Source organism: Artibeus jamaicensis, unplaced genomic scaffold (genome assembly GCF_021234435.1).
Source record: "Artibeus jamaicensis isolate MK-2021 breed Jamaican fruit bat unplaced genomic scaffold, CSHL_Jam_final contig_851, whole genome shotgun sequence".
In the NCBI taxonomy this organism is placed as follows: domain Eukaryota; kingdom Metazoa; phylum Chordata; class Mammalia; order Chiroptera; family Phyllostomidae; genus Artibeus; species Artibeus jamaicensis.
Genome location: NW_026521986.1, coordinates 5,101,586 through 5,115,957, shown reverse-complemented (window position 1 = coordinate 5,115,957; position 14,372 = coordinate 5,101,586). Strand labels below are relative to the sequence as shown.

The window sequence follows — 14,372 nt, the reverse complement described above, 5'->3', positions numbered from 1 at the left end:
TGTAATTCCTGCCTCTGTACCTTTGGTGTCATCTCTAAGAGTCCAGAAAGCATTAGACACACAACACACTGCCTCAGAAAGGAAGTCTGGGGGGTTGGATCTCTGTGAATCTGGGTTTTATGTGTTACTGCATTTAGAAGGGACTGAGGGAATGATTCCCCGGCCCACTCTTGTCTCCTCTTTCACAAACATCTTTTATATTTTTGTCTCAAGTTAAAATCCTGGTGCTCTATCTCACAGTCCCAAGAGACTGTGTTTTGGGTTGCGTTTTGCCTTACAAAAAAATGAATCTCACCCATTCTTCAGAGACTCTCAGGTGTCTTCAGACAGAACAAAAGAGAAACTACTGAGTAAATATTCCCACATGGGCAGGACTATGTCACAACCTATTATAGGTCTGGAGCTTTGTTTTTATTCACTTTTTATTCTTTTATGTTATTTTTTCCCCATGTGAATTGGACTCCCTCTCTGCTCTGACCATTAAGGTTGTGATCTAGTCAACCTTGGACCAATCACCATTTAATGAGGTGGAAAAAGTTAGAACTGACTTTAACCTCTGTGTGAAAACCTCTTTTTGTATCACTCAGCTGATAGAGCAACTAGATTCTGCACTCCCTCTTCCATGAATTGTGTTAATTTGCTGCATAGGCAGCCTAAGTTTGCAAGTAGTGACTTAAAAATGATATCCCAAACACAGGTGGTCTCAACAACCTCTAGGAGGGACGGGCGATAGAAAGAAGAACTGCAGACAAAATCAGCTCTCATTCTGAGGGTGATGAAAATGGTGCAGGAGGTACGTCTTGCCCAGGCTTCACCTGAGTGGGATCATTTCACAGACCCATACACATAAACATACAAACCACTGGCGTAGTCTAACTCAACATGCAGTCTGGCTAAGCTCAAAATGGAAGTGCTGTCCTTTTGTTGTCATGTCATGTGAAATACTAATTCATAGTACTTTCTCAGTGAAGGGTCTGCCGCAAAACTCAACACTAAAGATAAGGATAAGGTAAAGAATGGATGGAGGAGTGCGGTGGTTCTATGGTAGTCTGTGAAAGCTCTAGCAGCTATGAGGGCATCTTTGGTCTTCCTGGAGAGGAGGAAGCAGAGCACATAGATATTCCTTAGGTACACTTGCAAAAGGCATAAGTGGCCCTTTCTACAGTCATCCTACTGCCTCTCATTTTTAGTCCTAGACCTTAGTTGAACTTGGAGCTGCTGTGGAAGATGCTCTTTATATAAGAACTTAAGCGTTTGAGTATGCCACCCAAAATTTAGGCAGGCTTTTGGATATGTGGAAGAATTAGAGTACATCTCACATATTACCAAATGAAATGTACACATTTAGAGTTTCATGTTTGATAGATTTGATATTGGCCACTTAGGTCAAGAAAAGTCAATGATGTATTACAATTCCAATAGAGAGAAAATAATTATTTAATATGTGAACAAAGTAGATAAAAATATAGTACATGTATTAAATATTTTTATATGTTCATTCCTAAAGAGATATCTATTGGACCAGCAATTTGTTCATTTATTCATTAGAGTTTTAATGGACCAGGAAGTGTCTCAACACTGTAGGGCTGAAGATGATTAAAAAAATACTAACCCATTTATTCACTCACCATCTATGTATTGAGAGTCTATGTTGTGCTCTGTTTTAGAAGGTGGTGATAGAACTGTGAATAAGACATAGTTCTTGCTCTCATGGAGTTTACATTTTAGTGTGGGTAAAAATGGTAAGAAAATAAATAGAAACATAATGCCAGGTAGTGTGAAACATTACACCTCTCTTTAACTTGAACTGCAATTTTCTAAAGACTTGGTAACCCAGTTGCATACAGCTTGTCATTTCAGAATAGTCTGGTAGGACCCAGGTACGGGACACTTTTTGCTTCTCTACATGGAGAAGACAGCATTTGATTTTTTATAGTTGGTTGTAGATTCTCACATGACTATGTAGAAACTTGGCTCATATATTTAGAGGATGGTGGTAAAAGGAGCTAGAGTCTTTCTGATGGAGGAGATCCCTTCGTTGATGGAAATGTTCACTTCATTACTATTCTAGACGCATGTGGCTCACATCTTCATTTCCCCTAGAGTCTTAACTGAAAGCACATGAAATGATCACATACTTAAAAGGGTACAAGGTTGAAGCCGTGATGCCTGACAATGCCTACTGTGTGCAAATTATTGCTTTGGGTGTAGTGGCTGTGATTTTCTGAGAGCTAAAATCGAGTAGCTGAAATCTATAAGAAGCTCTGATGCTCGTAACAATAAGTATGCACATGACTGAAATATGACATAATTTGACCCCAGTGGTGGTGGATTTCTAATTTTTTAATAGCCTGACTTCTCCTATAAAGTTGGTTTTATTCTCTTTGTGACACTACAGTGTAATTGGTTCACCCAGTCGATGGAAATGGGATGTGTAATTTTCAAGAGCACGTGAAACCTCTCCCTTCAGTAGATTTGGGGTTCTAGCTTTCATCTGAAAGTTTTTGGAATTAGGTACCAGCCAGTTTTCCTTTTTTGACAGAAAGAGGGTGTAGAATAAATAGCCTTTGCTAAAATGTTTACAGGTCAACTACCCTAATAACCTTCTTAAATTGCAGACTCTGTAATTTCATATTTAATTTTTTCCCTTAAAGTGAAAGCCTACCTGTTGTTTTCTTTATTTTGTTCTCATTAAAATATTCTTCTCTGGGCATAGTCATTATATTTTTAGAAAAGCATAAAGGAGCCAGTATTCAAATCTGCTCTTAATTTCTACAAATATAGCAAAGCCTGCTGGGAAATGGATAGTATGGTTCTTTCCTTGTCTGCTACATAATATTGCCACAAATCATGTAAATGGGGGAGGAGGAGGGAGCTTAGGTGATTGTTTAGCTCTGGGAAAGAAGCTACTTCCTGCAGAAAGAGAATTTCAAATGGCCACATACCAAAGCTAACACATGCACAGGTTTCCTGTGGGCCATTTCCCCTTTGCTGAGTCTGACCTAAGGCCAAAGTGAAGAAAATTTTCCTCTTACAAAACTTCCAATTTCTATGGATCCAAGCTGATCACCAAGCTGATCACTATGTTAAAGAAAGTTATAAAATCTAGGCTATTGCAGATTTCTGAAGAACTTCATGAACTTGCTTTTAAGAAATTTAATAAGGTTTGTTTTGGAAATTAGGAGAAAAAGGAAGAGTAAAATGGAAACATTTAGATAAGGTATCACACTGATAAGCTGTCATACTACAAACTTTTGAACACTTGAAAATATATATGCCTGAAAGAATTAAGTTATGACTATGGTATATCAACTGTCATACTTTAAAATATTTTATCCCAAATTTTGTCTTTTGAGGATGTACTTTAAAATGTTTCCAACTTAATTTTTATTTTTACTTTTTAAAACCTATCAATTAAAAATGTTTTTTTTCCTTCAAGATACAGATTGCCTAATAGATATTTAAACTCTTTTAATACTTTCCTCCTGCCCACAACCCCAGGGAAATTAAAGGACAGTGGTACAGAACTGATTGTTACAGAAAAACGAAAGTTTGAATGTTAATTAATCACAGCATTTTCATTTATGAATGGCATGAGATGAGTATAGGAAAGTGGTGGCATGAACACATCTTTCACCAGCTGTGTGATTAGTGGAGTTTTTTTTTTTGTTAAAAAACAACTATGATGCAATTATGCTACATTTTAAAATGTTCACAACAAAAAGTTGATAGATCTCAGGCACATGTTGAGTAAAATCTCTGGCCCTAAAGCCTAGAGGACATCTCAGGGTATTTCCCCAGTATTATTCATTTGTTTCAAGGGGGTGGAAAAAGTGTTACATTACAGATTGATGTACAAAGTTTTCTCGTAATAACTGCAGCGAAGTCCTTGACTGCATGTTAAGCTAAGCTACATGGGTCTTACCAGGCCTGTACCCGATACTGACATTAGAGATCAGCCAGGCCCCTGTGCAGTTGGGGTGTTGCCTCCTGCATCACTCCCCCCGCGTGTCCGGACAGGCCTTCACCTTTTCTTACCTGCATAGTGGTCAAACACAGTGGGCACGTACTCCTCTGGGAAGGCATCATTGGCGTAGCTCATCAGCAGGCAGGTTTTCCCCACAGCGCCGTCCCCGACCACCACGCACTTCAGCATCTTCTTCTCCTCACTGCTACCGCAGCTGCAGCTGCTGTCATTTACCTCTTTGCAGTTCATTCTTGCGGCTCCAGCTGCTGTGACTGTGCTGCTACTGTTGCTGAGTCTCCTGCTTCTCCCAAAGCCCATGAAACGGTGGGAAGCCACAGCCAATCTGAGATCACTTTGCCTTACTTTGGGTACCTGGGACCATGCAGACTTGTCCGAGGCAACTGGCACATGCCCTCTCGCTTCCCATGCTGGTGAAGAAAGGTAACATACACTTGGGAGAATTATTAAAAGGGTCTGTCCCTTTTCCCTATCAGATTGAGTTCAGAAACCCTCATTTTCACGGAGTTCTAGAGGCTTCCTGGAAGTCTGGAAATTTCAGCAACCTGAGGATTTCACTCTGCTCTCCGCCTCTCCATCCTGGCTGAAGACACGGTGGAATTTTGCTGAATCTTCCCCATTTTCCACTTCACATCTAACATGGAGGAAAGCTGGGCTTTTAAATGGAGTTTTCCCCTTGCTTCCTCCAGCTTGCGGAGTGTCAGGAAATCATGGGTTTCCTGCTGCATTCCATATTAGGATCAGTGGGCTGCAACAATGGGAGCTCTGTGTGTGTGTGTTTGCACTTCTGGGGAATGCTGCCAGGACATGGAGTGGGAAAACACTAGGGGTCCCGCTGCAGACTCAAGCTGTCAGACTTCCTGTTTCATCCACTACTGGGAGGCTGTTTGCCTGTGGCTGGCTGGGAAGAGGCTGACGAAAGGATGGAAAGTGGGGAGTGCTGTCTGCCACAGAAACAGGGGAATGGTTTAAGTGAGCAGGGAGAACCACACCAGCCATGCAGGATAACACATGACATCATCCCTCACTCAGCCACCAGTTAAAAGCTCTGTAAATTAAAAATGGACAGTTCTTCACATACTTAAATGAGAAAACGTAAGCATTTCCTCCCTGCAAGAAAGAAAAAACAACCTCCCACAGTTTCATTGTTTCCAAGGGAAACATACATCATAGGTGTAGTATGTGTGATCACGTTTATAAGTTGCCACAGTTGAGCGCAATGCTCAAACAAATGTGTATTCCAGACGCAAACATTTTAATGGTCACAGCACATAAGAAATCAATCAGATGTGGGACATTTGCAACTTTTTTTTAGTGAGTAAACACACGTGTGCTTGGCTCGCCCTTACTCTTGGAAATGAGAGCGTGGGACGGCTTTCTTGGTTTGTTTTAGGCTCCCAAATGCTGCTTTTACTTGGCCAGTTCTCTTTTTGTTTAGTCCCATCCCCTTGGGTCAGCCTGGCCCTCTTCGATTACAAAGGAGCCGTTGGCAGCTAATTGATTTGTCTGTTGGGTCACTCAAAATGAAGCCCCTTTTAAGCTCTGTGCTCATTTAATGTACTTGGTCGTAAAAAAGTGGAACTCTGGCCCTGGCTGGTGTAGTTCAGTGGATTGAGCATGGGCCTGTGAACCAGAGGATCCTGGTTCGATTCCCAGTCAGGGCACATGCCCGGGTTGCAAGCCAGTTCCCAGCAGGGGACGCATGAGAAGCAACCATACATTGATATTTCTCTTCCTCTCTCCTTCCCTTACCCTCTAAAGATAAATAAATAAAATCTTTAAAAAAAAAATAAGTGGAACTCTGCAAATGACTTTGACAAATGGGCCAAGCTCCTTTTTTGATGGGGGAACTCTGTGTCTTTGAGTTTTTGAGTACTGATTTTTTTTAAGTATTCAGATTATTATCCAATTGATTTGAAGATTTATTTACATATTTATTTTTATTGTGGAGAGGGTGGGAGAGAAGTCTTTCTCTCTATCCACATATATATGCTACTGGATAATACAACTGGATAATAATCCGTCCCCAGATTCTTCTGTTTTGGATTATAGTAACATTTGCCACAGTCCTTAATGTCCCGATAGCTTTCCTGTAAAAGGTTGGTGTCTCAGTCAGGTTATTGTGTATCTACGAGCGTATGTTGCCATAACAAGTGGCTCCCAGTGGTCAGTGATACAGAATAATGTGCATTTCTTGCTTACATGTCTGATTGTGTACTTTTGTCACCTTCATTCAGGCCGATGGAGCAGCCACATTGGGAACATTGATGATCCCTGTGGCAGAGGAAGACACTGATGTGGTGAGTTGGCACTGCCTTTCAGTGCTTCCTTCTGGAGATGGCACAGCTGTCATTTGTTGTAAAGCAAGTCACATACCCTTGCTAGGTACGGCAGGTAGGGTCAGAAGTATAATCCTACCATGTGCCAGGAAGGAGAGAACTAAGTATTGGCGAACAGCTGAAATCAATTGGACGTGGTTTAGAAAACCAGGGCTCATTTAGTTGAGGCTGAGTTAGCCGTGTGAAAGTTGGATGGTTTATGCTTACTGCCATTCAGAAGCACCTGAAGGCACCCGTAACTGCATAAGATTTATATAATTGTATTTTCAACTAGCCTACCTGAAACACTGGGATAAGTGGTAATGAAATTGCAATTTGACGACTTAGATTTTTCTTCTAGAAAATAGGTTCATGTGTGAAAGTGGCAGCCAAGGCCATCTCTGCAGGTGAAGGAGTGACTGACAGTGTCCTAACCCCATTCTGGACATGAACAGGACCACTCTGAGCACAATGTGATGACGTGTGTTTGGCAGACCTTTGACGGTGTTCTGCCTTTGACCTTGTCCCTGAGATCAGGCAATAAATGTGGCATGGGCCAATACGCCGTTCATATACGGAGTTCTCAGATATGGCTGCCCAGCCTGCACTCCTGCATTCACCCCAGCCCACTGACCACTTGGTCTAAGAAAAAATTGGGAAATTGGATTGGATGAAATTTTGCCACATCTGTGTGTAATCTAAACCTTGCACCATCAAACACAGACGTTTACGTCCGTGCCGATGGCTCTGTGGACTACAGTGAAGGGACGTTTATAGGGAAGAAGACTTGCTGCAGCCACTTATGGGTCTTTTCAAAGGATCGGTGCCTCTGCCAGACTGGATTGTTTACGAAGGGTCAGGGTTGTTGACAATGTTGGCTGTATTTCTCAAACTTGTGTTGTCATCCTTACTGTTGCCCCCAACTGAATATTTATAGGGAAAAACATTTGAGACATTCTGAGACAAATGGCAAAAAAGTTAAAATTTTAAAAGCCTGCTCGTTATACGGATCGCTTTGTCCATGTGAGAATAAATCTTTTTTTTAAAGGTTTTTCTTTTTTTTAAAAAAATATTTTATTTATTTATTTTTCAAGAGAGGGGAAGGGAAGGAGAAAGAGTGGGAGAGAAACATCAATGTATGGTTGGTTGCCTCTCATGCATCCCCTGCTGGGAACTGGCCTGCAACCCAGGCATGTGCCCTGACTGGGAATCGAACCTCGATACTCTGGTTCACAGGCCCGTGCTCAATCCACTGAGCTATGCCAGCCAGGGCAGAATAAATCTTTTTAAATATTAAAAGATAGACCTGAAGCAGAGTAACAGAATTAAAAAAAAAAAAGAGAGACATTTCGGCATTGTTCTTATAGGCCCCTGAATTCATAGAATTGTGGTTACTTGTCCTGGCAGAATGGTCAAGAAGATACCTAAACTGCAGATGTTTATAGCTGTGCATTTGGAAGGGGTATGCAGACCACTTGCTGAACTAACTGTTCTTTACCAGATGCCTGTACTTTGGGGTCCTGGGCCAACCGAGTGACTGAGCAGTGGTTTCATAGCCATTAATTATTTGGTTTACCTCAAGCACCAAGTTTACCCAAACTCACCAGGACATGGTAGAGACCTGCTGAGTGGCATTTCCTGCTTTTTCTGAGAGATTTTAAGTCCTTGGCTCTGTTCTGTCCTCTGAGCTTTGGCTTCACATGAATTTTGCCAAAAGCCAAGAGAACATCTTTGCGTACAATTCTGATTCCTCTAATTGTTTCCAGTTTTAGTATGACAACCCCCCCAAAAAAACAAAAACAAAAACGAAAAACGCCCCCACAAACAAAAAAACAAAACAAGAGCCCAGACTTTCCTCTTCTGTTTTTTTTTTTCTTTTTTGCCTTTTGTATTTGAAACTCGAAGCTACTCAGGGAAATAATACACTGGATCAGACGCTCTGACTCTGGATCAGCCTCTGCAGAGGAGACTGCTTTCACTCCCGTCTGAGGACTGTGGGCTGTGCTGCAGTTACTGTGGTCCTGGCTGCCCAGCCCAGTCACCCCCACTCCACAGGAAGTGCTGTGCGAGGCTAGTGTGGCAGTGAGGCCTCTACCAGCGGTAGATTCGGTGCGAGGCAGGAGGGGCTGCTAGCTGCAGTTCTGACCTCAATCTCCCACTGGGCCTGCACCTCGGGATCAGTCGGGACCCTCGTAAAACTGAACAGGCTGTCCTGGGACTAGCCTAGACAGGAACCGCCCTTCCCCAACGGGGTGGGTCATTGCCATCAGGGACACTCATTTCTTAAGGCTTTCCTTAACCATGGAAATAGTTCTATGATTGACGCTGGTATAACCTAGCTCCTCTCATAGTTATGTTAGCAGATCGAACGAGTGTTCTGAGAAGCAGAGGTTCTTCTGTGAGGCAGTAGTGTAAGTCATTAAACCCAGGGGGGCAGATTCTCTTCAGATGCCAACCTCCTCCCCTCAATGCCAGGGTCAGTATGGTGCCCGCTCTAGCTGATTCTGGATGTGGCCACTGAATCCTTCCCAAACCTGTGCTCCAGGCGTCTGTCAAAGACTGATTGGCATGTAAAGCAAAATCCTTTCCTAACCCTGTTCAGCCTTCCCCAGATACAGAAAGCAACTCTTCCTGCATAATCAAGGAGGAAGGAGAAAAGGGAGGTGCATCTTCTGACATTTAACAAACAACTGCTGTGTGAAAAATTTTGCACAATTACTACATTCAGTCCTTTTTCCATCAGAGGGGTAAGGTGTCATGACTTCCATTCTTCTGAATGGAAATGGTCTCAGGCCCAAAGTCACAGAGGTGTTAGGTTAAGGGATGCAGCAGGGATTCACGTCCAAGTCTGAATCTGAAGGCCATATCACACTTGCTCTTCAAGCCTTTGTAGAATCATTGTTAATAATCAATTAGTTATATGATGTTAAATGTATAATGTAGGGATGGGTGATGGCTGGGAGTACATTTTACTGTGAATTTATTAATTCCTGCAACAGATGTTTATTGAGTACTTCCCAGGCACTAAAGGTATTGGGGTGAACAAATCAGATAATTGTCCTCTGGAAACTTACATACTAGTGGGAGGAGGTAAATAATCAACGCTGAGCATAGTAAGTATGTAAATTATCTTCATAGGTGATAGGTACTATGGGAAAATAAGAAGACTGTAGCAAGTTGAGGATAATTGGCCTGGAAAGAGGAGTGGGGTCTCAAAGACTGAATGTTTAATAAGGAGTATTTGATATGTGGGGGAAGAATATTTTAGACAGTGGGACTAGCCAGTTCAAAGGCCCTAATGTGAGGGTATCCCTAGAGTGTTTGACCTCCATGTGCCTGGAACACAGTGAGCGAGGGGTAGAGCGACAGAGGGCGCGGAGTGCCAGGCTGAGGAGCCCCTCAGGTCACGGTATGGACTTCGGCCAAGTGTGATGGGGGGCCACTGAAGGGCTGGAACAGAGGAGTGAAAAAGGCTTCATTGCTGAGGATTTGTTTTTTACCCTGGAACATGATGATGTTCCTCACCAGACACAGGAAAAAAACAACAACAACACCCCAGCCAGATTATGTTATTGAGGTAGATTTGAAAATCTTAAATGCTATAGGAGAACCTGAAGAAATGCTGTCAGAGTGGATTGGGAATTGGTTCAGATTGCTAACCTTTCAGCTTTGATGTGTGATGTGTTCCTTGACTTAACACCTGACAGAGCTTTGAAAGTGGTCTTCCGTGAAAAGTTGTGCTGTGATTTTGGGTCCTCTGCTTAACTCAGCGATGAGCCCTCTGAAAGACCCAGCCTAGACTGCCATTCCTGATGTCCACGATTGTGACTTAGGATTTTAAAGTTTATTGGAAATGAAATATCAGAAAATAAACTGTCTATATGTGCATGGAAACTAATCTAAGTTGATATGATATTGGATACCTTGGTGCAAATTGTGAACAATATTCTACTTCTCAGTTATACATAACCATTGCTGTTTTGTTTTTAGATTATATTTTTATTATTTAATATTGAGATGAACCTTTGTTTTCTTAATCTAAAATTCATGACACTGTGCCAACTGATTGCTCATCAAAAGCCAGGGTTACCCTTGGCTAGGTCACACATATAGCCTTGGGAAAAATGTTTGGACTATATTCAAGGGTCCTGAGAAGCCACTGGAATGTAGGGAATGACATGCTCTTGTCAGTGTTTTTAATAGAGATCCTCCAGTTGTTGTATTGGGTAGAGAGATACAAATGTGGAGTTGGGGAGATCAATAAAAGGCGGGTCTACTTGAGAGATGATGATTGTTGGGACTGCAGGGGTATCAAGGTAGATAGTAATATCGAACAATTATTGAGTACTTACTGTGAGAATCCTATGAAATAGATATCAGTATTGGTCCCAATTTTTTTAAAAATTTTTATTTCATTATTTTTTCAAGTACATTTTTTGTCTATTTCTCCCATCCCAGCCCCCCCCGCCCCATCTCCCCACCTCCCTCCCATTTCCACCCCCCCCCCAGTCCTCATCCCTGTGTCTTTCATACTTGTTCCTCAATGGTCCCAATTTTACAGATGAGGAAACAGGCACTGTGAGGCAAGGTACTAACTTATCCAAGGCCACACAGCTCTGAGATTGAAGAATGGATTTTAATCCAAGTAATCTGATTCTACAAATCATGCCTTTAGTCTACATTAACTTGCCTCCCTTAGGTGGAAATGAGAAAGGGAGATAAAGACATATTAGAGATAGGATTGGGAGGACTTGGAAACTAATTGGCTGTGGTGGTGATGATGCAGAGGTGATGCCCATGTTATTCCTTAAATTGATTAGAAGGAGTCAATGTTTATGAGACTGGCAGACATGCAGATTTGGACGGGAAAATCAAGAGTGCAGTTCGGCATGTACAGGTTAAGGTTCCTGTCAGACATCTAAGTAAAGATACTTAGTAGGCTGTGGCCCATGTGGCATTGCAGCCAGGAGAGTTCAGGGCTGGAGATGGCATCTGGGAACTAGCAGTTCACTGAAACTACAACTGTGCTTTCAGGAAGCCCACCAGTGATGCCGTGTTCAATATGTGATGGGTCCCAGTGCTATGCTGAAAGAGTGGATTAGTAGAGGAGCCGTGGATCTTTGGATCTGAGGTGTGCTGCATATTATAATATGGACTCGTGACATCCAAAGTTGAGCTTTCTGGATGTAGGTGGTTAATAATGTTCTCTCAAAACAGTCTCATGGCTCAGACATTTCCAATGAAACTATCGTGAAAGAAAAGCATTCTGAAAAGAAAAATAGCCACTTCAAACATGTACATGAATATTTAAAGTTGTCGCTTTAATGAATAGCCCTAAGGATCTGTATTCTTAGTTTCCTAAGACATAAGCATCATTCTTTTAAGTTCTAGACCTTAGCAATATTATGAATCAAGATGGTATTGAAAACTAACTTATTTTATGTTTTAAGCATTAATAACCTCATGTTTTAAAAGTTACATTTAAGCATTTTAAAATTTATTAAATTTAAAGAAAAGCTACAAGAATAGTGCAAAGAATTCTTATAAATTCTTTACCCAGATTCACCAATTACGAACATATTGCCACATCTGCTTTATTATGCCTTCTCTCTTCATACATACATAGTATTTCCAGAACCTGTGTTGCAGACATTACATTCTACTACTTCTAAGTACTTAAGCATGTATTTCCTAAGAACGCACTCACTTAGCAAATTCAGGAAATTTAACATCTTGATCATTTGCAGTTCATGTTCAAATTTGTAAACAGCCATAATTGCAAAATGAAAAAAAAAACTCCCCCAAATCCCAGATTTCTTCATAGCAATTTCCCCTCAATAGGGGATACAATGTAAGAACATGCACTTAGTTTAGTTATCCTGCCTTTTGAAATCTCCTCTAGTTTGGACAGTTTCTCAGACTTCATTTGTCTTTCAAGGTGTACATTTTGAAGCACATGGGCTAATGTTTTTTAAATGCCGCCTCACTTTAGGTTGGTCTGGTCCCCAGGGTCAGATGCAGGTCATGCATTTCTGGTGGGAGGACTGTGGGCGTTGGGGTCATACCATTCTCAGTGTATCGGGTCTGGAGGCAAACGTCGCTGCTTTACCTGATTATTAATGATGTTAACTTTGGCACTTGGATGAAGTGGTATTTGCCAAGTTTCCTCATAATAAAGTTATAATAGTACTAGTTAGTTTAAAGAGTTAAATTTTAAGGTAAAACTTTCCCCCTAAAAGCTATGTTTACAACTCAAGATCTGGTTTGCCAATTGCCAGATTGCCTAGGAGGGAGATGCATTAGGAATCTAGCAGGCAGCTAATGGGATCCGGGACCAATATTTATTTGCTTAGCATCTGATGCTCTGATTTACATCTCTCAATCATCCCACAGGGCTGAGTTGGAACGGTGCTGGGATGAGATGTCATGTTCACAATGTGGTTCCAGCCATTCCTAGAAGAAAACATCTGGTCTCTGTACCATCCCTGCTTTCCCTTACAATCCAGTTCTAAAGAGAGGCTGCCTGCTTTTTATTCAATACACACCTAAATTATTTTATGTAAATTTTCATTGCCTTATTTCCCCCCCTGTCACGGATTCTAATATTCTTAATATCCTGAAATTGGGTATTAGTCTTTTTCCTTGTCTCTTATTCCCTACATTTATCCATCTTAGGATGCCAAAATAGAACTTAAAACATCGAAAATCTACTCACATAAGCATGAAAAAATAAACAGCTGGATATATTTTCATATTATTCTTGAATTAAATGATTATTCTCTCAGGCCTGTTATCAGTTTTAACAGAAATTCTGTAACAACCACTAAAAGCAACTTATTTGTGTAAGGCTTTACGCACATTTCAATCCATTTCTATTTTATAAACTTCTAACAAGTCAGCCAGTATGAATTTTGGCAGCCTAGTGTAAAATAGTACAGTTCTGTGGTTTCCCAGGCTTTGGTAACATCAGGACATGTTTTGCCTTGTTCCACATCTCTTCAAAGCTCTCGACAAGTTTACCGAAATTCTTGCTGCTTAAGGACAGCCCTAAATGAGATTTCAGAGAGAATTCCTTTCAGGCATAAATATTTAAACAGAGCATTTGCTCTTAATTCCCTTCCATAAAAATTAGCTTTCCAGTTCTCTGTGTCCAGTTATTTAACCCTCAAGTGAACTTCACTGGGTTAAAAACAATAAGGGAAAATGTATTCCATTTAATCATTCCACGATTGACCTCCGACTAATGGAATGAATCACAATGTAGAAAGTGTATTTTATACTGTTAAGTAGTGTATCAAATTCAGTAAAAAACAATTGCCTTGTTTACTATTAGCAAATTAAAAGATACTGAATCTGCAAGTTAAAACAGGGACCTCATTTGGCTAAGAATTGAAACTGTACACATGAAAAACATACACTGCTAATATGAGCAAATACTCTTAGGTTGGATGCTTTGAGTACTCTTAGAATCCTTTTCAACTAAAGTCAAAATTGTATAAAATAGTTTTTCATAGCCTCAAATACATTATGCCTTGTAATAAATGATAAGAAATTCTCTTCCACAACATTGTTTTAGACTGTCTTATAGTGGTCAACTTCAGCAACACAGCTTTTCTATGGGGGAATATTGAAAGACACTGATAATTTTTTTAAATTACTTTATTGTTGTTCAATTACAGATGTCTGCATTTACTCCCCAGCATTCCCTCCCCATCCCAGCCATCCCCTCCTCCCCCCACTGCTTCCATCCCCCTTGGTTTTGTCTATATGTTCTTTATAGTTGTTCCGGAACACCCCCCCATTATCCCCTTCCATCTCTCCTCTTGTTACTGTCAGATAGTTCTTAATTTCAATGTCTCTGGTTATATTTTGCTTGCTTGTTTCTTTTGTTGATTAGGTTCCAGTTAAAGGTGAGATCATATGGTATTTGTCCCTTGTGGCTTATTTCACTTAGCATAATGCTCTTCAGTTCCATCCATGCTGTCATGAAATGTAGGAGCTCCTTCTTTCTTTCTGCTGTATCATATTCCATCATGTAAATGTACCACAGTTTTTTGGTTCATTCATTT

At 40.9% G+C, this 14,372-nt stretch overlaps 1 protein-coding gene across 1 annotated transcript in view; it reads right to left on the bottom strand.

Annotated features, from left to right (window-relative positions):
- The window catches only part of RHOJ (ras homolog family member J), an 81,013-nt gene extending 76,289 nt beyond the window's left edge, over positions 1 to 4,724 (bottom strand). Inside the window, exon 1 of the mRNA XM_037126018.2 lies at positions 4,039 to 4,724. Coding sequence (XP_036981913.2) covers positions 4,039 to 4,285 — 247 coding nt within the window. The 5' untranslated portion in view covers positions 4,286 to 4,724. The remainder of the gene's footprint in view (positions 1 to 4,038) is intronic.
- Positions 4,725 to 14,372: the final 9,648 nt, after the last annotated feature.